This window comes from Pseudonaja textilis, chromosome 3, assembly GCF_049901715.1.
Source record: "Pseudonaja textilis isolate UNSWEBS1 chromosome 3, rPseTex1.2, whole genome shotgun sequence".
NCBI lineage: Eukaryota > Metazoa > Chordata > Lepidosauria > Squamata > Elapidae > Pseudonaja > Pseudonaja textilis.
This window is the reverse complement of record NC_141992.1, coordinates 62627401-62654462: the sequence shown is the minus strand read 5'-3', so window position 1 is coordinate 62654462 and position 27062 is coordinate 62627401. Positions and strand designations below refer to the sequence as shown.

The 27062-nt window shown below is 38.4% G+C and overlaps 1 protein-coding gene across 1 annotated transcript; it reads right to left on the bottom strand.

Moving 5' to 3' along the window:
* Positions 1-385: 385 nt before the first annotated feature.
* On the bottom strand, positions 386-27062 carry LOC113440660 (lanosterol synthase-like). The gene is made up of 20 exons (XM_026707209.2): positions 26930-27062; positions 26057-26165; positions 25082-25206; positions 24026-24122; positions 22219-22354; positions 19452-19560; positions 17857-17975; positions 17561-17658; positions 17066-17093; positions 16016-16069; positions 15254-15325; positions 14379-14429; positions 13024-13173; positions 11144-11240; positions 9348-9453; positions 5655-5720; positions 5196-5276; positions 4291-4461; positions 3422-3500; positions 386-1927 (listed from the first exon to the last, which is right to left on the bottom strand). Exons 3-20 carry the CDS (start codon positions 25149-25151, stop codon positions 1748-1750), a joined length of 1764 nt encoding a protein of 587 aa, XP_026562994.2. The 5' UTR covers positions 25152-25206; positions 26057-26165; positions 26930-27062; the 3' UTR covers positions 386-1747.

Genomic DNA, 27062 nt, shown 5'->3' with positions numbered 1-27062 from the left:
ATTCATTTTAAAAACGTCATAATTCTCCAGTGACTCCTTCCCCAAGAAAATCAAGCCCAGGCAGCTGGAACTTTTCACCAACTTGTCAGGAAACAGAGAACATAAAACTCCACTATCATATACTTGAATTAGAATGTATTTATTGGAAGAAAATGATGATTGTAAACATTTTAATTTTATTCAAATGGCAAACTAGCTTGTGCATGTCAACTCAAAAGAAAATTCTATGATCTTCATTCTAGTATCAGAAAATGACAATTGCAGCATAAACTCCATGGATATAAAAATTTCCAGAGCAAAAGATCCCATGGCTAACACAAATGATACTAACCACCCTTTCTTGGTCTGACCTGAGGTGAAAAAATTATAACTCATTATACTTTTAAGCTATATCCATTTAATGTTTAATTATATACAGTACATAAACACAAGAAATATTTTTCAAATTCAAGTTACACCTTCTTGAATATGTAAAACACCCTTCCCCACAGATAATATATGAATCAGCTGTCCAATAGAAGAACTATTATTATTATCACTATTATTATCATCATAATCATCATCATTATTACATTTATATGCCATCCCTCTCCCAATAAGGCAATTCTGGGCAACTTACGAAGAATAAGCTATACAGGCATACCAAGACCAAAAGCAGATCCTGAATTATCTCGCTCATATCATCTTCATCTTGGTGTGAGTGTATCACTCTCCAAATTAAATTAAATATTCAACAGTAATTCATACAGTATAATTTCCCAAAGCCCTATTCAATTCAAAAAGCAATTTTCAGCTGGAATCAAAGAAGTGCTACTATTTGTGTGGGTTTGTGACAAAGAGAATGTGTAGTATGTGCATGCACACATACTTAATTCTTTCTTTGTCAGTTTTATTTATTATTGCATTTATACTTTATCTTATATCTCGTATATCTTTATCTTACGTACATAATAGAATTCTGGCAAACTATATGTTGGGTTCTGGAAGATCTCCAGAAGACATTGAGTAGGACCCAAACTGCATTACAATATAAGAATATATATGCCTTATATATCTTCACTCCAGCCTCCCTAAATTTGATACCTGTCATTTGTTTTAGACTTCAGTTTCATTGCCTCTGTGATTCTCTCTAATTCCCTGTCTTTTACCAGCATCCAGCATCCCTTGGGATAATTTTTTACGGCCAAGTCAATGTTCTACCTAACAGTTTTTGAGCTGGCAGGAAACTATTACTATGAAATTTGTTTTCGTCATTGGCAGTACTCACCCTGATATAAACAGGGTATTAGAAACTCGTTTTATCCTTATTTATGCCACTTTAAGAACAAATATGGATGCATTACTCAACGTTCTTGCCCTCTTGTCTACCCCCCACCCCCAAAACCACTAGCAGAAAACCTCCCCCAATCTTCTTCTTCCTGTGAGGTGGCAATTGGGAGGAGCAAATTTTCAGACAACGAGGTTGACTGTTTGGCCATCAGCCAAAACTCACTGTAATATAAAAGTACTGTATTTTGCACCGCTGCTTCCACAAAAGGGCAAACTCTCTTGGCTCTCCTTATTACTTGACATGATGGCAATGAGAAAATGATGCTTGCAAAAAAAAAATGCAAAATGTGAATACTTCAGTCTACTAACTCAGTATTTTTTAAAAAAAAATGTTAAAAGGAAAAATGTTAAAAGATAAGCATCTTAAGATGGTGTAAAGGGCAGAGCTGGCTTTTCCTGGAATGTTGATGCATCTTATTCAGTGCTTCATTGTCTGGTCCTCTGTGGAATGCCTTGGTCCATTCTTCAGATGTTCCCTAACAAGAGGACTATCAGGATAAAGGTGGGTAAAACGAGCCAATGCAAAAATAGGGAAGATGTTGCGGTAGGCTGAATAATGGAGAGTGCCAGCTTTGTAGAATCCGGTAGCAATGTCACCCTAAGAAAAGGCAAGGAAGAAATGTCCTGACAAGTCTGTTTATGCTTTAATGCTTTTACATTAAAGGTAAAATCCAAAGCAAAAGGATGTGATGGTTACTCATACAAAGAACAAACCTTTCATACATTGCCCAGAACTTAGTTGATAAATAAGGTGAATGAATCAGGTCTCTAACTTTTTGGAGTCAAGGCAGGCTTCCTATTAGACTAGGCAAGACAATCTCCTCAGGCCAACATTTACTTCATCTTGTAATGTGTAACTCGGTCCTCTAAAAAATATTTTGGCATCTCAGAGCAAATATCCAAATTCTGTATGGCGAAACCAGTTCTATGCAAATGAATTCACAGTTGTAACCATCTTTGTCTTACAAGAAAGCTGCTGAGAGAGGGACATGGGAACACACCTTACCTACCAAATCACACTAATCTTTGTCTCTGGCTTACGCAGTGGTGGGATTCAAATAATTTAACAACTGGTTCTCCACCCTAATGATTTCTTCCAATAACCAGTTTGCCAAACTGCTCAGAAAGTTAACAACTGGTTCTCCCGAAGTGGTGTGAACTGGCTGAATCCCATCACTGGGCTTATGTGCTGTGCCTGTCAGAGTATATTCATTAACTGGCAGAGACATAGTTAACAAAGTCAGCCAAGGGGAGCTGAATTTGGGGCTGACAGTCTGGGCATGGCTTAGCTCTTTGCTCTCAATTCTGAAAGAAAAACTAACTTGGTTGCTTGCTGAAACTGATTCTGCTCTGAGCTGCTGCTGCTTGCTGTTTGTGTTATGTTACGTTGCAAGAATCTACTAATGGTATGGTAAACTTAACTAATGATATGTTTATAAAGAAGTTAATGATCCTGCTGAATCAGTCATCTGTGTGTTTTCTGGACTTGAATTTCTGCCGTTAACTCTAACAGTGCTAAGAGGGTGAATGTTTCCATGTTTTCATTTAGATGGATATCTCCCAAGGAAGCTTTTAGTTCAATGCAAGGGAGAGAACAGCAAACATTGATAGGTTTTCCACTCACCCACCCCTATTGCCATATTGCTGTCAATTTTCATGCATTATAGATGTTGCATTAAACCATCAGTGAGGGAACATCTTTCTGGCAGCATTACACCGAAAAGAAAACATGAACCATCTCAGTCTCTTAGTACTTGCATCTGTACATTTGGAAGACCTGATGGATCCTGTCCTGTTCTTGTCAGAGGCACTTCCAGTTTGAAAGGATTAGCTGGTGACATCACTGTTGCCAGGGGGACCCTTGTGGGGGGCTCCTTTCATGTCCCCATGAAGCAACAGCACCCATGTTTCAAACACAGGCTTGTTAACCTCCAACCCAATGTCTTAACCAGGGGTCTCCAAACTTGGCAACTTTAAGACTTGTGGACTTCAACTCCCAGAATTCTCCAGCCAGGTTTGGAGACCTCTGGTCTTAACCATATGAGCTACTGTGGTCTATCTGATTGGGATAAAACAACAGCTATTCACCCACCTGAGGCCAGTCCCCAATGGCTTGCTGCTTGTCAATCAAAACTTGGACCCCCCTTTCTAGAACACGAACATCGGGATACCTGCAAAGCAAATGAAATAATGGTCATTAGTTCTGACAGCATAGACTCAGTCAGAAAGTCCTATTTGGGTTTCTAGAACAGGAGCTATTTGTATTTTTTTTTTTTTGCTAAGATAAGTTAGTAAGATCAAGATGAAAATGTTTCCGCCAAAACAACAACCCTCTAGTCTAAAGCTTTGGGTTATAATTCTTTTCTCCACTCTTGGAGACCAGAGATTATACAGAATTTCTAATGTGAGGCCAGGAGCATTCCAACAAAAGAAAAAAATTGAAAAGTTTCATGTATCTTTTGGAAATTGGTTGGCAAATTAAAACATCTAAAAGGATTACTGCCTAGACCAGGGGTCCCCAAACTTGGCCACTCTAAGACTTGTGGACTTCAACTCCCAGAATTCTCCAGCCAGCATAGCATAGAGTTGAAGTCCACAAGTCTTAGAGTGGCCAAGTTTGGAGACCTCTGATCTAGGATCTCCATGCATTATGATCAGTTTGGAGCCTGAGAATCACCCTTGGCGAGGAGGAGCATACTTCAAAATATAGAGGGTGGGACCAGACAAAAATTAAACTTCATTTCATTTTATTTAACCTCCAACCCAGTGTATTAACCAGGGGTCTCCAAGCTTGGCGGATGGAGGTGGATGGAGAATTCTGGGAGTTGAAGTTCACAAGTCTTAAAGTGGCCAAGTTTGGAGACCTCTGGCCTAGGCCTAATTTGTGTTCCTTGATATATATTAGCTTTTCCTCCACATCAGGGTTCCCTAAAAGAAACACTGTTAGGTCTTTGCACTTACCTAACAGCCATCAGCCCCAACAGAGCCCACGCAGTTTGGTGGACCTGGGAAATGGTATGCTGAATATATTTGCGAAACTTGTAGGATTCAAATTCTTCTCCCCAGCCGCCATCTTTCATTTGTTTGGAGACCAGCCAGGCACAGGCCCTGGTTACTTCGTTGCATGCCAGTCTGAAAAATACGACACATACTAATTTTCTTTTAAAAAATGATACAGTTGATAACAGGAGTTGGACTAGATGACCTCCAAGGTCCCTTCTAATGCTATGATTCTGTGATTTGATCTGTTACATTATGGGACTGGGTTGCTTCCAAGTGAATTTCAAGCAAGCAACACAAGGTTTAGGGTATGGATGAAAGAAGAAACTACCAGTAAAAGGATTTATTTTTCTTTATATATAATAAAGAAAGTGGCAGGAAATCAGAAATATGTAACACTAAAAAATGGCTTTATCTTTTGCATGATTATTTCCTATCTCACTGTTTCATACCTTCAAACTTTCACAATATTCCTCTCCAAACTCGGAAACTAAATGAAAGAACGGAATTATAGAATAACATGCTTTTAAAAGTGCTGTTTGTTAAACAGTTATTCTTCCTTACCATACCGTTTTGTGTACACCACACCAAAACATGTGTGCTTTTTTTTTGTTCATTTATTTGTTTTGTATTTGCTGCCTGGTACAGTTATCTCTATTAAAGAGAATCAGATTTTTCTAAAGCTTATAAAAATATGAAATATGGGAAGGGCCATGTGCTACCCAGATTATTTTAGGGAGTTAACACTGAATTTTCAACAAAGCAGAATAAAGTTATGTCCCCTTGTCTCATTCCAAAGTAAAAAATCGAGGAGCTATCAGTCAATCACTGACCCTAATTTTCTGCCAGAAAAGTAACTTACTTACCCATTATGGTAAATGTATCCCAAACATGCAAATGCTTCCAATGCAAACCAGGTGCCATATGTGAAACACACACCCCATCTCCTGCAAGGAAAAGAGATCCATGAACCATTGAAATATATTAAGGTCAATGGTTTTTGAACGAAGTACATATAGTGTGATGGTTCAACTAGTTGGGAGGCTTTTATACCTTTAAACCCACTATCTCCTACAAAGTCTTCATCAAAAATGGGCCCTGATCCCCTGCTGCAACCCTCCACTTGGTTCAACTTGCACAGCACTATAACTGAACATGTTTTTAGTCATTGTGTCTTAACGAAGGATGTTTTTAAATGCCCCTTATGCAAAACACTGGATGAACACAACCAAAAGAGATGCCTTCCTTTTGTGAAAGGAATCGTTTTCAAATTTTATCAGCACAGTGCAACTAAAATCACTGAGTAGCAATGAGAAGCAACTTACCCTAGCCAAGATCCATCTGGTTTCTGTGTATTACGACAATACTGCAGGGCCTTATGGATAGTATCACTGCAGAGAAAGAAACCAAAGGGTTTGGTTATGATAGAACTGAAAATCTTCTGGATGGAATTTTAATCAAAGTGGGTCACCAGAAAGAATGGCATTCAGTGATCAAGGCTCTAAAACTTGGATACCAAGGACTGGCTTCTAAACCAGGAGAAGTTTGAGATTCACTTGCTCATTGTTCAAACGTACAGGTAGTCTTTAATTTGCAACAATTAATTTAGTGACGTTTGAAGTTATAATGGCACTGAAAAAAGTACCTAATGACCACTTTTCACACAACTACTGCAACATCCCCATGGCCATGTGATCAAAATTCAGATGCTTGGCAAAAGTCTCATATTTGTGACTTGTGCAATGTGTGAGCGTACCTGAAGGTTGTACCAAAATGTGTGGGCATTTGAAGATTACTACTGAATATAAAGTAATTGGAAGGTTGTGACACTTGCTATCTAATCTAGGCAGAATTCCAGGAATATTCCAGAGTTGCCTTGCAGCGAGATGGGTAGCAAACTAATTAATTAATTATTATAAAGAGGGAATTTATATTTTCAAACTATAGTCTTAAAGTAATAGTTCCCTCTTTTCCCTTGAATCTACTCCAGAATAAGTAACAGAATTGCAACTATGATCTTTTCAGTAATGGGATTTCACTTCTATGTTTTATCTACGTTAAATCACTAGTGAACTATCCAATCTTTAAATCATTTTCTGATGGGGAAGGTATTTGTGTTTTAAATATTTAAGGAGATGTCACTTAATTGCTAACTTTTGGGGCACTCTTGAGCAGTATTAAAGTGTAATCTATTAGTCCTTGAAATGGCAGAAAAGTATAGCGGCACACACAGTTTTGCCTTCATCCCTCATCTCTTTTTGCCTCAATAGTAAGACGTTGCTATCCTTGCTGTTTTAATGAGTGACGAGTTAAGAAAAGTGACTGGTAGATACCGATTAAGAGTTGGAAGGGACCTTTAGGTCATCTAGTCCAACCCCCTTGCCCAAGCAGGAGACCCTACACCATTTCTGACAAATGGCCGTTCAATCTCTTCTTTTTGTTTGTTTTTTTGAAAATTTTATTTGGGTTTTCACAAAAAAAAAAACCCCATAATACAAATAAAACATCTTTTTTTGAAAATAGCATGGTCCCGGGTTACACTTCTTCATAGAGACACAAACTCAATTTCATGCTCACTTTTATGTTCTATTCCATATCTTATTACTGTTTTACATTTACTGCATAGTTTTTCTCCTCTCTTAATTTTCTCAATTTTATTTTAATTATCTCAATTCAAATTATTATATTTATACTTTTGTCTGTCCTGTTTCAATTTCATATTTTCTTTTCTCATTAAACAAATTTTCTCCTGTAGTTACTAATTGGAGTATGACACCTTTATATCTTTTAATTTTATCCATTTAACTCTTATTTAAGCTTCAATATATACCTTGAAGTTATAACATTCAATATAATACATAACTTCCAGTCGAATTCTGCTTGGTACATTCTTAAAATACACACTATATTCTTAAAAAGTGATTATAAATATATGTAATTAAAATGCTCATTCCATTCCAATTCAGTTCTATTATTAATATTCATTAAAATCTTAACATCTTTAACATTTCTTTTCAATTAAATATCACACTTCCTTGGGAACACTTATAAGCTTTCCATAATTAATTTTTTCCCCCTATTTCTCTTCCCTTATATTTTATAAAACATTAAATAATTTAAATGTTCCCATCCTTTCCTAATTCAATTCTCTCATTCATTTTATTTCCTTTATTTATTAACAAACATTTCACTAGATTATAATAACTGTTTTATCCATCTTTTTAATCATACATTGCTTCATATTTTCTAAAATTATTTTTAATATAACAATACTATCTTATGTACCTTTGCAGAATCCCTTTTTCAATTAAATTTTCACCTATTATCTCTAAATAGGCCCTGTTTCTCCATATCTTGTTTCTGTCCTTTATAACTTCTTTTCCTTTCCTTCTTCCCTCTCTTCTTCTCCCTCCCCTTTTTACCCCCTTGTCTCTCTACCACTAATTCTCTCTTCTGTATTCCCCTCTTCTGTTGCTTTCTAATATTGTACTTATTTTTCAAACTATTCTTCCTTTTCTTGGTTTTTTTTTCAAATCTTAAACTTTTCATTCTCTTTCCCCACTTTCCTTTTTCCCCCCACATAAAATTACTTGTTCATTAAAGATGGCTTCTTCTTTGTCCCAATCTTCTTGTTCTGCAGGCATTTCTTGTTGTTTCTCATAGTTCCAGATCTCTATTTCTAAGAATTGAAATATGAAGCCAAAAGAACCTCTCCCTTCTTGTGCATCTTCTTTGTACTTTTTAAGTTCCATTTTCAGTTCTTCTAAAAGTAGTGCCATTTTAAACACTTTTAATTCTAGGCAGTCTCCTCCCTTTTTTCCAGATCCCGCCTTTTTATTCTTTTTCTCCTTTCCTGCTTTTAAAAGCTTTTAAGTATCCAGAAATCTTTATTATCCCTTTGACATTTTATTTTCAGCTTAAATGCCTATTGATGTCAAAGTGGATTTTTTTTTTTTCAATTTCTTATTTAAATCTCTTAGCTGTCAGTATAGGGAAAGGGAGAGAAGAAGAAAAACCAAATCCTTTCCCTTTTCTCTCTCCTTCGCTGCTTCAAAGTCTTCTTTGGGAACAATGTTACTTTTTTTTTAGTTTAAATTCCAGGGTACCTTAGTTGTTGCTTGTGCAGTTTAACCCGGTCAACCAAAACTTTCTCTTCTTATCTTCCTCCTGCACATTCTTTTCCGGTCGAGTTCTTCTTTGAGGTGGCCATTTCTGACCACCACTGCAACTGCCTTCGGGAAAGGGAGTAATGGCCAGCTGAGGAGGAGAGATGCGGCTTCCTCAACCCTGCTGGCAGTCTCCCCCCTCTTCACCACCTCTACAGGGTAGCTTAGCCCCCAAACCAGCAGGCTCGGGGCACTCCAGTGGTGAGCACGGACCAAAACCATGCATGATCGCAGTTTTGGTCTGTCCATGAAGAGGCTCAAACCGGAATCCGGCCGTTCAATCTCTTCTTGAAAGCCTCCAGTGATGAAGTCCCCACAACTTCTGAAGGCAAGCTGTTCCTTTGGTTGATTGCTCTCACTGTCAGAAAATTTCTAGATTCCTCGTTTGTCTCCCCTCCCACTGAGAATCCCTTGCCAGGAGGGAAAGCAATCATCAATAATTCTTCTAATGTTTGTTGGTGATGTGCAAGTTTGAGCAAGTATTCAGAAAAACTATTTAGTCACTTTTCAAGTTGCCTGGGTGTCAAGTCAAGCTATTGGCTAACACAAGTCTAGCATTCTTTCAGTGTTCAAAAATAGCCAGGCTGAGACATCAAAGTCTCTAGAATATATCAAGTACAAATAGTTACTGGGATACTTATGGGTTGTGGTTCGCAGGACATGAAAATGAACCATAAAAAAAATTCACACTGAAATTTGACAGTGATTTCAGAATGTGAAGGCACATGGCCGCAAGATTCACCAAACAGGCAATGTGGATCAGATTTGTAAGTACATAATTATTAAACTCTAAGCAATTTACAACACTGATTTCCTTCTTAGTTTCAGGGGAATCTCCTCTGTTTCAGCTACCTGATTTCCTCTGTCCGGTGATCTGGGAATTTCTTCTGGAAAAGTTTCAATCCCTGCATTACGGATGAGGTACATTCAATATAGGTGTGATCTACCATACAGTCAGCTGGAAAACATAAAGAAAGTTTTTGAAGTACAGGTGTCCTATTGTTTTGTATTAATGATCTAGGCTACAATAATAACACCAATAATTTAAAAACATTTCACTGAAAAATAGCAAGCCTAGTGATGAAAACAAGGTGAGAACAATAGTTAACTTTTCTTCTTAAAGCCTGCAGGAAAATAGACTTTATGTTCTCTTTTTGCAAAAGAACTATCAAGTATCATGCCCATGGTATAGCTTCTACTTTAGAAAAGTCTCCACCTTTCTAGTCAAAAATCATATTTTTCATGCAGGAAATTACTATTCAAAGAAGTGTGACAAGAGCAGTAACTCCAGAAGCAAGGCTGTTCAAATGACTATAGGTACTCTTTGGCTTACAACAGTTCATTTAGTGACTCTTTGACATTAAAACAGCACTAAAAAAAAGTGGCCTATGACCATTTTTCACACTTATGACTGCTGAAGCATCCCCATCGTCAAGGTATTTACATTCAGATGCTTGACAACCGGTTCATATTTATGACGGTTGCAGTGTCCCAGAGTGATGCAATCCCTTTTTGTGTTACAACCGCGTTGCTAATTTTAACAACTCAAATGATTCACTTAACAAATCTGGCAAGAAAAGTCGTAAAATGGGGCAAACTCACTTAACAAATTTCTCACTTAGCAACATAAATTCTGGGATCAATTGTGGTCATAAATTTAGGACTACCGGTACAGATTTATTGTGGGTACAAAGGAACTCGAGGCTGATAACATGTTCGACTCTTTCCTTGGGCTCAGCATGGTCATCTACTACTAGTAAGATCTGAAACCTGATTCCTTAAACTCATAAACATGCATAATGACTTGCACAACCTTATATGTCTATCTGCATTTTAATCAAGAGAGTAATCATTGCGCTGTGATCTCACTATAATTTCTGGACCATCTCCAAGGCAAGCTTGAGGAAGCTAGGAAACTCAAACAGGACACTTTAGCAGCAATGCTGCAGTATCTTAGCTTTTCTGTGAGCAAAGAAACCAACTGACTTCATTTTGGCTACATTAAGGGAGTATCAATACAACAATTAGACAAAGTATTGTGATTCCTCAGCTCAGTTCCATTAAATGACTTAGGAGTATACAGGAAGTCCTCATTTAGTAACCACAACTTAGACCAGCAACTCATCAAGCGAAGTGGTCTCTGAGTGAAACCAAACTGTGCTTTTGGTCTTATTTCAGCTTTTCTTTCCTTGACAGGCCTGCAGTAGTCATGAATGCAAGGACTGGTTGAAAAGTTAGTTTTTTCATCACAATTGTAGCTGAAAATTGTTGTTGCATGAGTCAGTTATTAAATGATGATTTCCTGTGCTTGGTTTTAAATGATGTTCACGTCTTTTGGTTTAAATAGCCTTTTTTGCTCAAAGGGTTTGAGAGATTTCCTTACTTCATCTCATTTTCCTTCTTTGAATTTGAATCAATTACTATTTTGGACTGGACTGCCTATTGAGTTCTTCAGACACAGTTCCTGGTTTTGATTGACTTGTGTCTGTTAGCACAGGTTGAGAGTTCAGGTGATCTCTCAATCCAGAATGAAACTAGCAGGATTTACTCAATTCCTAAGCCTGCATCCATGCCCTCAAAACTAGCTACATTCCAATCATGGTCTCTATTCTGAATTTTGCACATAACACCTGATAATTTCTTCTTACCATAGGTCTCTGCACAGTTTATGGCCTCTAATAGCCAGCTTCCCCGTCTGGTTTCATAAGAGGAAAAACCACCATCAGAATTTGTCATGTTCAGGAGCTGCATATTTATAGAAATAGATGCAGGAAGAAACAGGTGGCATGGCATTAGAAGTGACCTTATTAGACACCTCCCACAAAAATTAGGCACAAATTCGAGGCTCATCCTATCATTACACAGCTGATTTGAATAAAAAAACACACAGGAATAATAGCAAGTTTTTAGCAGGCCCAGTTGTGTATACAATGATGGATGTTATTCCATTGTCAATATCAGAATATTGTAAAATTTCGCTTTTGAAAGAAGGCATCACCTTCTCCTTTACATCAAGCAACAAAACATCTTGGTTAATCTATATACACATAGAAGATGTCCTAAAACTCAAGAGTAAGTAGATCACCATTCTTTGTCAGATCTGTGTATCTGCCATTCTTCAATGGAAGAAGATGGGGGGGGGGGGAGTTGGTACAAGTAATCCTTTTTGATGTAACCTGATTATATTAAATCTTGTACTGACTCTGTATAACTGCACACGATATACCACTGGAGGACTGGAGCCAGATGTCTAGAAACTTGTCACCTCTTGGAGAGATAACAAGATGAGAAGGGACCATAAAAATTCCAGCTCTGGAAGATACCACTAGGAACTCTTCTAAGATACATTCCCAGAGAAGGGGAGGGGGGAATTAACAATTGTTTTGTTTGACTAAATCCACATCTCAATAAGGGGAGAGATTGTAACTCCCTTTATCTACTCCTGTATGCCTGGAAGCATCGTAGATTCTGCTTTGACTAGTGCTGGGATCATTCCCTTTCAATAAAGCAGTGGTCCCCAACCTTTTTTGTGCCACGGCCCAGTACCGGCATCACAAAATGATCCGCGGCCCGGTACCGGCATCAGCACGCATGACAAGGCAAGGCGAGCCAAACGACCGGCCAGCCAGCCGTCCCCCGCTTCTCCCCGCCACCTTCAACTCCTCCTTTGTACCTTGTCAATGGGCTTCACTTCGGGACGGCTTCGGGACGGCTGCTCGGCTCGCTTTGCCTTGGGTGCTGAAAGAATCCTCGTGCCTTAGTTTCGTTCGAAGCCCCCACCTCCATGAAACTAAGGCGCGAGGATTCCTTCAGGACCCAAATGCCGCTTTCCAACCGGAAAAGCTCACCCGGAAGCACTTTCTTGTCAAACAAGATGGCGGCGCCCAGCAAATCGGCGGCCCGGTAGGAAATGTTCCACGGACCGGTACCGGTCCATGGCCCGGTGGTTGGGGACCCCTGCAATAAAGAATTCCTTTTGAAATGCTTATTTCCAGAAGTTCATTCTTTTCGAGTGAAGGGGAAAAGTCCAGTGCTTACATTCTTATTGTTTATATATTGCCTATTCAATATTTGTAGTTACTTATGGATATTTGATGTGGAGGAAAGTCGAGGGCAGATCGTTTAGTCCTTCCTTTAAAAAAATGTCCTAATTTTGAGTAGTTCGGAGAACTGGCAAATACCACCTCTGACTGGCCCCGCCCCATCTATTCTCAGCCTCCCGAGTCCCAGCTGATCGGCTGGGTCTTCTTTTGTTTGCCTGCACAGTAGAACGGAGCTGGAAAGAAGGTTAATGGGGTAGGGAGGGAATGGGATTTTGCAGTAATCTTCCCACAGGAGTGGGGAGGGAACAGGGATTTTACAGCGTCCTTCCCCTGCCATGCCCACCAAGCCACGTCCACCAAGCCACGTCCACCAAGCCATACCAAGCCCACAGAACTGGTAGTAAAAAATTTTTGAATCCCACCACTGTTAGAAACCCCATTAAGCCCAATCCCATGTTATCTCCTTGGGGGTTCCCTGGACCCACCACATTGATGCCATCAAAGAGACATTGTGGAGCTATGCGATCTTCTATAAAAGGACATTGTTCTTCAAGTAACATCAATGCCTTAATTGCTTCAGCAGTGCAGTCACTGACCATCCAGTCGTTGTCCCGATTGCTGAAGGGGAATCCTCCCTAGTGATTTTGAAAAAGACATTAAGAAGACGTTTCTTTGTAGATTGCTTGCTTCCATAAAAGAAAAGGATCTATATTTCAGCTCTAGACTCAGTTCTGGAAGTTACTTGAGGAACTGTGTCACCCCACTGGGATTGTCCCATCCCACTTGTGCCAGCAGAGGAGGCATGTTGTGGGTCCCATTGGCCCGATTATTTTGGCTGGCAGGGTCCAGCAGGAGGGCCTTTTCTACTTTTGCTCCTGCCCTCAGGAACATCTTGTGAGATTGGCCCCAACCCTCTTTCATTTTGGCCTAAAGAACTGGCTCTGGGACCAGTGGGGAAACAGCACAGTGGTTGGTCAAGTAACAACCCCTCCTCCTATTCTGCCCCACCCTCCCTATATGTCCTTAGATTTTAGACTTTGGTTTTAATTTATGTTTTAATGTAGATATATATTTTATGACTGTAAGCCACCCAGAGTTACCTTACGGTATGATGGTGGTGGGGGGGGAATGAATGAATGATTGAATAATAAAGTATTGGTGCAAGTATCTTTGATCCTCATCTATTAGTATGGAATTTAGGTGGCACCGTATTCTTTATTAAATTTATTATCATTTAATACAATCCAATAACTCTTAACTTAAGCTTCAGGGAGAGTTACTTTAATGCATTTGAACCTTTTAATATGTTATATACTTTATTGCACAGCTGTTTCTTAAACTTCTGTGCTAGAACTCTGTCAGAATACAGCTGAAAGGAAAGAAATAAAAGCAAGCAAAACATTTAGAACATGGTTTGGATTCTTCCTGAAGGATTTAGCCAACTTGATAAAAACTAATGAAGAAATTAATTTTTCTTTCACTCAAATTAATTAAGGTTTTTAGGAAAGGCATTTCTGGGCCACAAATATTTATTTAAAGCAGGCATCCCAACTCCCAGACTGGTCCACGGCCAATCAGGAACCAGGCTGCTCAAGAGAACAAAGCCCCGTCTGTGCATGCACAGGATCCAGATAGCGCATGAAATCATCTCTCCTCCAGTCTCCACCACGTCCATAGAAAAACTGCCTTTCATAGAACCATTCCCTGGTGCCCAAAAGCTTGAGGGCTGCTGATTTAAGAGAAAAGGTGAAAAGCTACTAAGCGTCAAATATTTATTTCTCTCTTCTTTATAGCTTCTACTAGTTTGTATCCTTTCTATTGGCTATGATTTTGAAAGTACCTTGTTCATTTGACGATAGTATCTCTGGTAGTTGGGTGGATTATCTACAATCTAAAGAAGACATTAATAGCATCTTAGTCCAAGGCAATTTACAATGGCAAAAACAAAACAAAACATATTTTGGTTCATCTGACATCATGTCCATGCAGCAAAGTGAAGGCTGTTACTCAGTGCCAGGCCCCTGCTACCCACAGGTTTGTGAGGCATATTTCAGTAATGATTACTTTTTTTCAAGTCAGTCCTGATTCTCACTGATTCAAGGTTCCCTCGGCAATATTTCTGGAAATGGTTTGCTATTGACTTCTTCCTAATTTGAGACTGACTAGACCCAACTCACCTATCTAGTTTCATGCTTAAGGCAAGTCTAGAACTCATGGTCTCCCGGTTTCTACTGTAGCCTGGTACCTTAACTATAATACCACATTGGCTCTCTAAGGGTTACTTATATAGCATATATAAATTTGCTTTGGTGTGTTCAAGTTCTGTTTTCTGAGTTGTGAGGAAAAGATCCCCGGGTATAGAAATGCATGGTTTCAATCAAGGAGAGGACATTATGAACAACAAATACTGTATTCCCAATAGTATAGTTTTATTGCACTTATCAAAACTGTAAATTATGACCAGAAGCCATTGAGAGATGGGTAATCCAAAGGAGCAGCTGGCCATTCAGTATAAACAATTTTAAAACTGGATCTGGAATTAGCGGATGCCTTAAAAGTATTTGCTTACCTCAAAACAGCCACCATGTATTATGTATGACATGATTTCTAAACAACTGCAATTACTACGCCCTGCTCTTGTGGGATCAAATTGATGGCACTCCTCTAAAATCAATATTAATGTCTAGTATATGTTATTCCAAGCCAGCTTCTTACCTGAGCACATTTCAAAAATGAATGAGCTTTTTTCAGACAAGTATTGTACTCAGGGTCATTGTGGACACCAGCCTAGAAAATGAAAAAAAAAAATTATAAAATAGATAAATGTCAACAGATTAAAAAATACAGGCCTCTTACAGGAAAGCAAAAAAAGTTTATACAGCATTTTAATGAAATGCATGTTTTTCAATAATAAGTGAGTAGCAACCATGAATGAAACTTTTCTTTATTAATGCTCTGTTTACTGAACATGTTTCACATAAATATTTCTATATCAATAAGATTCCTGTTTCTTAGAAATTATGTGAAAGTGACATGACTATCATGAGCCAGGACAATTCAAAAATAACTTGCAAATATTTGCATTGTGTCTATCTCCCAATCTGGTGCCTCCAGATATTGTTTAGATTGCAACTCCCACAAAATCAATCTATTTGATCAATGATCAAAGATCTGTAAGTCCAAAACAGATGGAAGCCATCGAAGTATCTCTTCCTGGAGTAAATAAAGCTTTGCCTGAACAGTTATTGAACACTTTTCTTCCATTAATGCAATCTGCCCTATCCTTTTGACATTGTCTCCTCAGATCAGAAACTGTCAAATATCCTGATTGTCTCTTTAAACACTTCTTAGTCTGGAGATGAGATTGAGATATATTACATATGTTAATGGCCAGAAACTTTGAAAAGCTGTCTTTTTAAAACTATGTTAAGCCTTCCTAGCACGACAATTAAACAAGATTATAATAGGAAAATATACCTCTAGAAAACCCAGAACTGTAAATACAGCATCCCAGGTTTGAGATCCCATCACCTTAGGTAAAAGAAATAGACATAGTTTAATTTTTTATTTTAAAAAAAGACAAATTCCTCTTTTTATTCATCAATATCATCAAGTCCAACTTGTCCACTCAATGCAGTAATCCATATTAAAGCATCCCTGATAAATTCTATTTTCCACTTAAACACATGTAACAAAGGGTAGTCTACTGTCTTTTTAAAAAACTCGCTGTTTTTCAACTTTGGCAATTTTAAGATATGTGGACTTCAACATCTAGAATCCTTAGACAGCTTTGCTGGCTGAGGAATTCTGGTAGTTGAAGTCTACTCATCTTAATATGGTCAAATTTGAGAAACAGTGCTCCTGCTATTGAGAAAATTTTCACAGCACTCAACCAAAATCTGCCACCTAGGAACTCATGTTCTGAATTAGGCCATACTTAAAAATTTACAGTGCTTCCACATTAATGCCGTGTCAAACATCCACTCCTCTTCAAGTCTAGACTTTTGCAGAGTCAAAACAGAGCAAGTGACAATAAGAGGAGAGAAATCCTTAGGTTTTTTTTCTTTCCGTCTCCATATTAACATGATCTAACTAAAACTGATGATAACATTTTACACATTTAATGAAGTAGACTAGCGTTCACAGAAGCCATAATAAAAAGTTAGTACTTCAGAGGCCCTCAAAGCTGTTTATATTTCTACATGGTGCAAATTTACCTTTTGATCCAAAATCGGGGATCAGGCTACATATTGTTTGAGTTCTCAGAATGCCCCAAAATAATATGCCATATCAAATACACCATAATGGCTGGGTTTACAAAACCTCCTAAACAACGTACAAATTATGGTTTAGATCACTTATGAACATTATCATGGTAAAAAAGGTGCATGGGGATCATCAAAATAATCAATTTTTTTATTTTTTCTTTAAAAAACTATTGCTGTAAAAAAAATTGAGTCCAGCCTGCAAAGCAATAAAAGTATAGATGGGCTTTAACAATAACTAATTTTCTTTCCACAATCTTACCTTCATTATTATACCTTCGTCTGTCAACCTGCATAGATGTATAAAAAAGACAGATTATAGTATGTGCAAAGGCTAGAAGACTAATTTTCAGGGCATAGTATGGGAGTATGATGGCATGCAGAAGATTTAAAAATAGGAAGTGGAAGATAACACCTTTCTAAAGTCTCTTTTCATGAATGAAACTTCTCTGGAATTAACAGTATTAACAGTGGCAACTCCGGTCTCTTGGGGAAATGGGGAAGATTATGTCTCAGTGATAGATTAAAAATCCTAGATTCCCCATCAAGCAAGGCTGTTGATAATGATTGATGGGGTTCTCAAGTGTTGCAGCTGGAGGACTTAAAATAGTGGAAAATAGGGTGGATTAGACAGGAGATGACTTGGTCTTTCATTGGCATCTGATCTTCCATTGTCCTCATGATCCACAAACACCTCTCTTATATTTCACATGTGGTGAAAACAGGTTTTGAAAGGGTTTGGCATCAGCAATCTTACCAAAGATAATCATAGATTCTGGAGACATGCTCTTGAAAGGCTGCAGAATTGGGACCATCCACGTGCCATGAGATCAACACATGGAAGGGTTTGCAGATCTACAGAATGAAAAAGTTCCATCAGGCATTTTGCAACCCCCACAGTCCTCCAGAGAACAGAATAAGTAAGTTCCAAGCATAGCTCTCTGTCCGAAAGGAAACTAAGCCAAGAGCTCACATGTGGAGACAACTGACTCCATCTGAAGGAATTGTATTCCAGAAACAGTCATTTCTGTCTGGTATTTTCAAAAGACCTACCGGGCTAGAATTAGTAGAGTTTGAGAATATATCATCTGCCTTGATTTGTTCATAGATCTCAGCGGTGGCTTTCTTTCTGAGACTGGTGAGGTGGTATCTATCGTACAAATTGAAGAGGGCTGCAAAAAGGAGCAAAGAGACATTCTAGAAGCAGAGCCGTTAGATCAGTGGTTGCCAACCAGTGGGTCGTGAGAAAATTTTGGTGGGTCACAGGGAAATCTCACCCCCAGAGCACCCCCACAAAGCAATTAATCCAGGCTGTGCAGAAACACAAGGCTGCGCCGCCCACATGGCCCACCGGAACCCTCCCTGCCACTCACTTCTTACCTGGTAAACTTGCCTGCTAAATTTCTATTTTTCCTTTTTCTGACATCATCTGTTCTGCTGTGCTGAGAGATTTAGATTAGCTAGGAAGCAGGAAATGGTTGGTTTTCTTGTTTTCTAGCTAGTCTTTAAATCTTCAGCTCAGCACAGCCGAACCTCCCTTAGGACTGAAGGTTTGCTTGCAAGCAAATTCACTTCAGACTCACAGCAAGCAAATATGAGAGACTGAGCTAGCCGATGGCAGATAGATAGATCACTGAATGATTCTGTGAGCAATTCAATCTGCCTGCTTTGCCTGATTTTGGGTAAAAGTTGCTCATTTTTTAAATAAAAAATTCAATATTTACATGCACGGTGTGTTGTGAGTTAATTTTGTGAGCTTGCTTGCTAGCAAATGTTATGAGTTTGCTTGCAAGCAAATTTCATGTGACAGACTGAGCTAGTTAATGGCAGATAGATAGATCTCTGAATGAATCTGTTATTCTGTGAGCAACTCAATGTGCCCGCCTGCTTTGCCTGATTTTGGGTAAAAGTTGTTTTTTTTAATAAAAAATTCAATATTTATATAAATATTTATAATATTTACATACAAGCCATGCCCAGCTAGTCACATGACCAGCAAGCCACACCCACAGAACCAGTTAGTGGTCCCTGGGATCTAAAATTATGAGTTTGGGGGTCCCTGCGGTCCAAAAGTTTGGCAACCTCTGCATTAGATGGATTACAGTTCTACCTTCAGTCTGAGTTCATGGTTTAATTGACTGATTATGTGCCATCAAGTTTTTTCTACTTGCCATCTAGGGCAGGCAGGGGTGTCAAACTCAAGGCCCACAGCCAGATCTGGCCCCAGGGTGCTTAGATCTGGCCCATGGGACCACCCTGGAAACAGCAAATGACCAACCTGCGGTGCCTCTGCCAGTGAAAACAGAGCTTGGGACGGCTGTACGTGGCTCTATTTTTGGCTGTGACAGCCTCCTGCAGCCCTCTGCCAGTGAAAAAGGAGCTCAGGAGGGCCGCAGGCTCCATTTTTGCTGGCAGGGGGCTGTAGGATGTTGAGCTGGCCACACCTATCTTGGCCACACCCACCCCAGCCATGCCAACTCATTCCCCCCAAGGTCAAACGCAACCCTGATGTGGCCCTTAATAATCCGGGGCGTCTGGCATTTAAAGAGTCCAACTGCAGCTGGTCTGTTTCTGTGACTGACGAATCGAGGAAGTTTCAACTGGAAACACAAGCCCTTAGAAGCTGTACTGTTCTGAGTGCCACTTACCAAAAAGAACATCCAGGACCAATGTATGTGGTGCCTGTAAATCAGCCTCATAAATATATTTCTTCTGGGCTGGCCAATCAATGCTCGAGTAATCCTCCACGTAAAGTTCCTAAAGTAAAAGAATGAAAAGACATGAGACTGGTCCACTTGCTAAAACATCTTTAACCTGTGTACAACTGTGTTTTACATATGTATATATACACACACACAATGCTAACCCTTTAAAAATATTTGTGTGGTTGGAACAACCTCGTGCTTTCCCCTAATGATTCTCTCTGGTTCTCTAGGCAGGAGAAATTACAGCTGGTACTGTAATTCAGTTAAATGAATTACAGTATGTATCCTGTAATGATTAATGTAATATATTAATGTATTCTGTAATTATTACTCTGTTGTTCTGTATGTACACTGAGAGCTTAAGCACCAGAGGCAAATTCCTTGTGTGTCTAATCACACTTGGCCAAATAAAGTATTCTGTGCTGTGCTATGCTATGCTATGCTATGCTATGCTATGCTATGCTATGTTATGCTATGCTATACTATGCTATGCTATCCCTAAAAAAATATGAGATTTGGATGTATAGCCATTTGGATGTGTTTGTTTTCACATATCAGATCCACTGAGGATCCAACTATTAGAACTACAATATCAAAACTATAGTAGCTTTTGCTAAAGCCTACAGCAACTTTAACATTAATGATCTGTTCTTTCTTCGACATGGCAGTCCATGGAGGAAAAAATCAAGCATTTTCACACACAAAAAAAAAAGGAAATAGTAATACAACAACAAACTGGAAATAATAAAATTAACCAGATTATGGTTTCCTGCATGAAGTGGATTATGATTTGTGAAAGCCCCAGTTTTAAAATGCCATAAAGTTCAAAGAAGAGATGAACTAATTCTCTTTTTGTCCTGTGTTCACAGAAATCTCATCTAATGTCATAGACATGCTTTCAAAATTTAAAAGGTATATATATATATATATATATATATATATATATATATATATATATATGTGTGTGTGTGTGTGTGTGTGTGTGTGCGCGCGCGTGCGCACGTGCGCGTGCGTGTTTTCTTAAGCTTTGTTCAGGTATTTTCCCATGTCATTATAGTTGTGCTTTTAAAGTTGTAGCAACGTTTCGGCAGAATCTCATCTGCCATCATCAGGCTTCTGTACTGTGTTCGTTTGTGAGTCAGTCTGTGAAACAACTGTAAAAGTCTGACTGATGATGGCAGATGAGATTCTGCCGAAACGTTGCTACAACTTTAAAAGCACAACTACAATGACATGGGAAAATACCCAAACAAAGCTGAATGCCATACATGTAAGTACCCGCGAAAACTTAAGAATATATATATATTTATATATATATATATATATGTATGTATGTATGCATGTATGTATGTATGTTATTTTCAGTGTTTTGTTTTTTAGCCAAGTTTAGGTTTAGACAAATCTAAGTATTCACAGAGAAATTGAGATAGTTTCCATCTGCAGAATCAGATATTAAATACAAACCACATAAACAATGGAGAGGTGTCGATATTTTGTGCTTAAGAATATAAGAAGAGCCATGCCTGATCAGATTATGTCCATCTAGTCCAGCATTTGATGCAGAAGGTGGAAAACACGGTACAATAGGAAAATTCATAGGGCTTGAGCAGAAGGCGATAATTCCCTTTCCTCACTTGCTTGCCAGTGCAAGGTGATTTTTGAGCTTGTTTAAAAGCAGTGGTCAGCACATCCTCACTGCAGGACAGAGTCAGTACAAGAGGCAAAGAGAAGCCTAAAGTTGTGGAGATTAGTGTCCCTCTTTATAGGCTTACACAAATTATAACATGCATTTAATTTGCTGAGCAAGCTCCCAGAAACTGACATTCCAGCACACTGAATTCAGTTCTGTAGCTATTATACAATGCATAAAGCTAGTTTCATGCCTCTATAACCTGTTTGTAGACCTGAATGGTTATTGCTTCATTGCAAACAGTGAAATATAAAAATTCTTTATTTGTGGCTCTATTCAAGTAAAACTTCTTGTCTATTTGTAATCAGAAAATGAGTGCATCTTTTTACTGGGTCTGGGTAGAGACAACATCCCTTAGCTCCCCCTGATGGTTGAAGGGTTATTGGTTGAAGAATTAATTTTAGTTCAAGTTTTTTTTTCCCTGATAGGAATTTGGTAAGAAATTGACAAGGATGCATTGGCTATGAGTTTACCTTGGGAACAGCTTTCTTGGATTAGCAAATGTGGGAAAAACAAAGAGAAATAATCCATAAAGCAACATCTACCTAAATTAATCATCTCTAGCTAGCTCTGGAAGTTCTCTAAAATAGAGTTATGGCAAAATATTTGCTTTTCTGGAAGTATAAAAGAGGAAAAGGAATCAAGATGCAATTCAAATTATATGTTTCATTTGTTGAGGAAACCAAAAGTTTCCTAGTACCACACGATATAGTTTCTTCACCAAAATCAAGCGTAATAGACACACAAATGGCCAACATTTGAAAAATCTTCTCATGTCAAAAGACCTATTCATTGGAAATGCTAGCAATGCTGTGGAATAATATTTCAAGTTTGCTTTTTCATGTCTTATGAGTCTTTCACATATCATAAAAGAGATTCAATATAAAAAAGTTCTTGCGTTTGCTTAAAACAGAAGTCAGTATACTCTCATTAGGGCAGCAATTATACTGTATCTTAAGTAATGTTATTCCTGTTTGGATACAGAATAAGTGAGAGATTATGTGAATATTGTTCCTTTACCTGCCTGAGACTCCGGACCAGTTCATCTTCTTCTGCACTCAGGCGGTTGAGTTGGCAGTAGGTCGTTGCAAGCAAAATATGGCGGGCATGGCACCAATAAGTAGAAGGATGGCCTGGCACCCAGGTAGGTAACAGCCTGCCTCGGAATGAGGGAAGCAATAGGATCATAAAGAGATAGGCAGGAATCTTAAATATAGTAGGTAAAACTGTTGCCTGGTTTGCAAACATATCTCAGAACATTTGATTTCTCCCTGTTGTAATTTCTAGAGCTTCATAAAGGAATTCCAACCATTTTGAAAAACATTAAACATTAAAAGAGAGCAGAGCTTCTAAGACTAATGTAAAGGTTGGATTTTACTGATCTATGGATATTAAGGCCTTTGGAGGCCTTCAACTTTGCTGAAGATGGAATCAGTAAGTTTAGACATGTTGAATTCAGACCTGATTCCTGCATTCACGTAGTTTTCTTGGCAGAAGTATATAATTTTTAGACAATCATGTATCCTTAAACTATTCAGGCCAAATCTTGTTTAGCTTCTGATAGAAACTAAAGTTGCCTAAGTATTGCCAGTGGCTGAGATGACAAATAACAAAAGTAGCCTAATACATTTCAGTCTCTTACAGAAAAACCATCACAGCATATACACTGTACAAATCGAAGATACTGTGAAATATTCATATATATAATCCAGTACAATTTGAATTGGAAGATGATTTAATATTCATGTTGTTAAAATCAAGTCCCATTTCCATCCAATGGCTGAGTTGACTTCATTTCTGGATAACTCCCCCGAATTACTCATTTGTTAGTTTAGAATAATCTTTTGTTCAAAATAATTCAAAACTGGGCATTTTAACTTCTTAGTCTTATCGGCTAGCATTAATATTTGCTAACACTGTATGGCCCTCCCATGCTAAGTCCTTCTGAATTTCTAGGCTACTGCAGCTTGAATCCTGAATCTATTTATTTACTTATATTTCATATTTCTAAACTGCACATCTCTCTCAAAGAGGCAGCCACAAAGAGTTAACTTTTATAAATTGAAAAACTTGTAAACATATCCTGGTAGAATCAAAACTGGGTTAGAAGCCAATATTGTTGCAAATATAATTCAGATGTCTTCATTTGCAGTTTGGGAAAGAGTACAGCTGTGTTGAAATCTTCAGGGTTTTACAGATTAGAGAATATAATATTGTGTTGGCTAATTTTATTCAATGGCTCCTTGATATCAAAACAAAATGCAACATAACCTGAATCTACCCTGTTTCTCCAACAATACAGCCTCCCCCAATAGGAAGTCCCAGCATGTTTTATAGGCATGAAATGAAATTAAGCCCCTCCCCCTAAATTAAGGCCTATATTAAAATATGCGAAATGGGGGGAATGGTGGGGGGGGCTTGCCATTAGGAAGTACTTTTGTTGCACACCTGGATATGGTGCTGCCTGTGTTGACCCCGATAGGAAGTGCCCCACCAATGCCGAGGTCAACATCCAAGCCGTCGCCGCCCGCCCGAAGATGTAAGGGGGGGAATCAAGTCACCCCTGAAAAGACGGCCTAGCCATTTTGGGGGGGCTCAAAAAAAAATAAGACCCGGCCTTATTATATGAGAAACACGGTATTTATTTACTTATATTTCATATTTCTAAACTGCACATCTTGTCTTCATCTGCAGTTTGGGAAAGAGTACAGCTGTGTTGAAATCTTCAGGGTTTTACAGATTAGGCAATATAATACTGTGTTGGCTAATTTTATTCAATGGCTCCTTGATATCAAAACAAAATGCAACACAATTTTAGAGTGCATACCACAATTCAGGAAACGGTGCATTCATTCCCTCCCAGCTGTACACATTCATAATAGCCAGCCAGACTTTCCCCAAATGTGGGGCTCCAAGAGCTCCACCTGGAAAGAGAATTGTCAATCGGGGTAAGAGGAAAGCAGCACTCACTCTATGTAGAAGCAACACAAGAACCACAAATCTTCACTAATCTATAGATCTATCTATTATATAACTTGCTGATATATTACTTGATTTGCTTAGATAATGGTGCAGCTGGTTACCTTCTCAGTATTTCATGCATAATACACCTTTATTTAGATTTTAATTACTGGATTTGATTAGATTTGTATAAAGTTAGAGAATTAAATACTGTTGCCCTTTGTGCTATAGGGAGAAGAAGGATTAATAAGCTTAGAATGACCAGCGGATTTAGCATTTAGTTAGCCATCTCTCTACACCCATGAAAATTGCTTTTAGACAAGTTGCTGAACTCCTTGGCTTGGTTGGCTTGAAGCAAAAAGCATCTATACCAGAGGTGGTATTCAGCAGGTTCTGACCAGTTCTGGAGAACTGGTAATGGAAATTTTGAGTAGTTGGGAGAATTGGCAAATACCACCTCTGGTTAGCCCGCCCCCATCTGCTTCCCGAGTCCCAGCTGATCGGCTGGGTCCGCTTTTGTTGCCTTGCACAGGAGAATGGAGTAGGGGAGGGAATGAGATTTTACAGTAACCTTCCCCTGCCTCGCATACCAAGCCACACCATGCCCACCAAGCTACACCCACAGAAACAGTAGTAAAAAAATTTGAATCCCACCCTGACCTATACCCAATGATTAACACATTATCAAAACCCTTCTGCCCTTAATACAGATAAAGGGGAAGCAAATACCTCGGGCTTCAGTCAGAATATAGGAACAGCAACCTTATTTAAAGGTGCCATTATAATAAAAAGGAAAGATGCTTACATGTTCAAAGACATAAAAGTCATCTAGATTCTAGATGGGAAACCATCTGACAACATATGGGGAGGGATCATTTTCATGGCTTAATATCTCTCTAGATATTTCTGACTTGATTCTCACCTTTTTTATGGAGAGAGATTCGAGCCCTCACTATATCTGGATGGTCAGGTCCATATCCAAGGATTCGCATAGCTATATAGTTGAGGGCTGTGCCAAAAATGGTTGGTTGTTGCTCCCTGAGATGGCTACCACATAGAGAGTTAGAAAATATATATATTAAAAAAGACACAAATGTCCTGGATATATAACTCCCCTATCTACAAATCAATTTACAAATTACCTTCCTTGACCACTTTCTATCATTCTGATAATATCTGTTAGTATTATTTGATTAATGAACTACAAAATCCTTGCTAGAATGTAGATGGGATTAGAAAGAAAACTTAACATTTAAGATGCTTTTAAAACTTTAACTGCTACTGACAACTGACATTTTCTGCTATTTTACAACTCACAGTGTAAAATAAAGATTTACCATGAAATATCTAGTGTGAAAAGTACAAGGTTTCTCTCAGAACGTCTAAGTAGCCAATAAATATTTATTTTTTTGAAAATAACACAGTAGGCAAGTTTGAAAAATGCTGATCTATTTGGAAAAGTTTTAAAGTTTTAAAACCTTTTAGAGTAGATGACCATTGAAGCAACCTATACATATACGAAAAACGAATAACTAACATGGAAAATTGTAGGTGCTGATACAATAAGTATATCAATAAATAAGCAGAAAGGAGTATGGAAATTTGCAAGCTGTTATTCCACAGCTAATGTCATATTTAAGTTAATCGTCCACCATTATCTTGATCTAGCATATAAAACAAAACAAAATGAAGTAATTCAAGAACTAAGAAATAGTAGAAGCTGATGTACTTTGCATTCTATTGTAGACACTGATATACCGGTAAGTATAAGCAAGGGAGCAGAAGCGGGTATAGAAAGTTGTCAGATAACCTTCTGCCATTATTTGGAATTTATCAGAAATTACTCCCCCCGCCCCTGCCCAAAAGAAAAAAGCAACAATATTTTCACTTCACTCACAGACCCCAGCCACCTTCTGGAAGCTGTCTTGAACGTATATATCGTAGTATTTCTTTCTTTATCTCTTCTGGCAGGGAAATCTTAGAAACATAGCATGCAATCAAAAGACCTGTTTGATGAAAAAGACCATGGCTATTCAATAACACCTGAGTTAGGAATTTTTTTGTGCGCTAAAAGTCACCTTGTTTCATAATCTATGGGGAAAATTTGTATTTTTATTTCCCTTAAAAAAAGGGGGGGGGATAAATATAGTAAAATTTTATTCAAAGAATCTCTGCACTTTCTCAATTGTAATTTCTCCAATATTCCTGGAATCTATTACTTTTAAATAAAAACACAAAAGCCTACAGATAACTATCATTATTTCAGGAGGAAAAAAGCAGACCGCCTATCCAATTTTTCCTCAAACGCCTGGACACCTGCCAGAGACTGGACGGAAGAATAGTTTCTGCTTCTCAGAAATCATAACAACCTATTATTCTGGAATAACCTTTCCCTCTTCCCTTCATATATGAAAGAATCCAAATTCAAGATCCCAGTTCAAACTTTGCATCTCCAAAATGAATCAAATGAGAAAGGCAGAAAACTGTACAGCAGCCTATCTCAACCTGGTGAGGACTGTAACTCTGTGCACTGACAGAAAAATGGGAGTTATGGAGATGAATTCCAACATATCTGGAAAATACCAAATTGGGAAAGAGAGGCAACATTAATCTAGCAGGAGCCGTGGCCCACTTGGCCTTACATAGCTGAGGATTTCCACCCCCTCCCATTTTCCCAGTTCTGTGTGCTTATTCCATAGGTGAAAAGAGAACTTAATTCACAGCACAGACATAATTTTAACTGGTTGATTAACACAGAATGAATGTATACCTGGAGCAAGGGTGAGCACGCCAGAACATTCAGCAGGCCAATGGCCATCTTCAGCTTGTAGACCTGAAAAAAACTTAATTGCTTTCAGGACTGCTTCCTGGGCCGTGCTGGCTTTGGGCAACTCTGGAAAAAA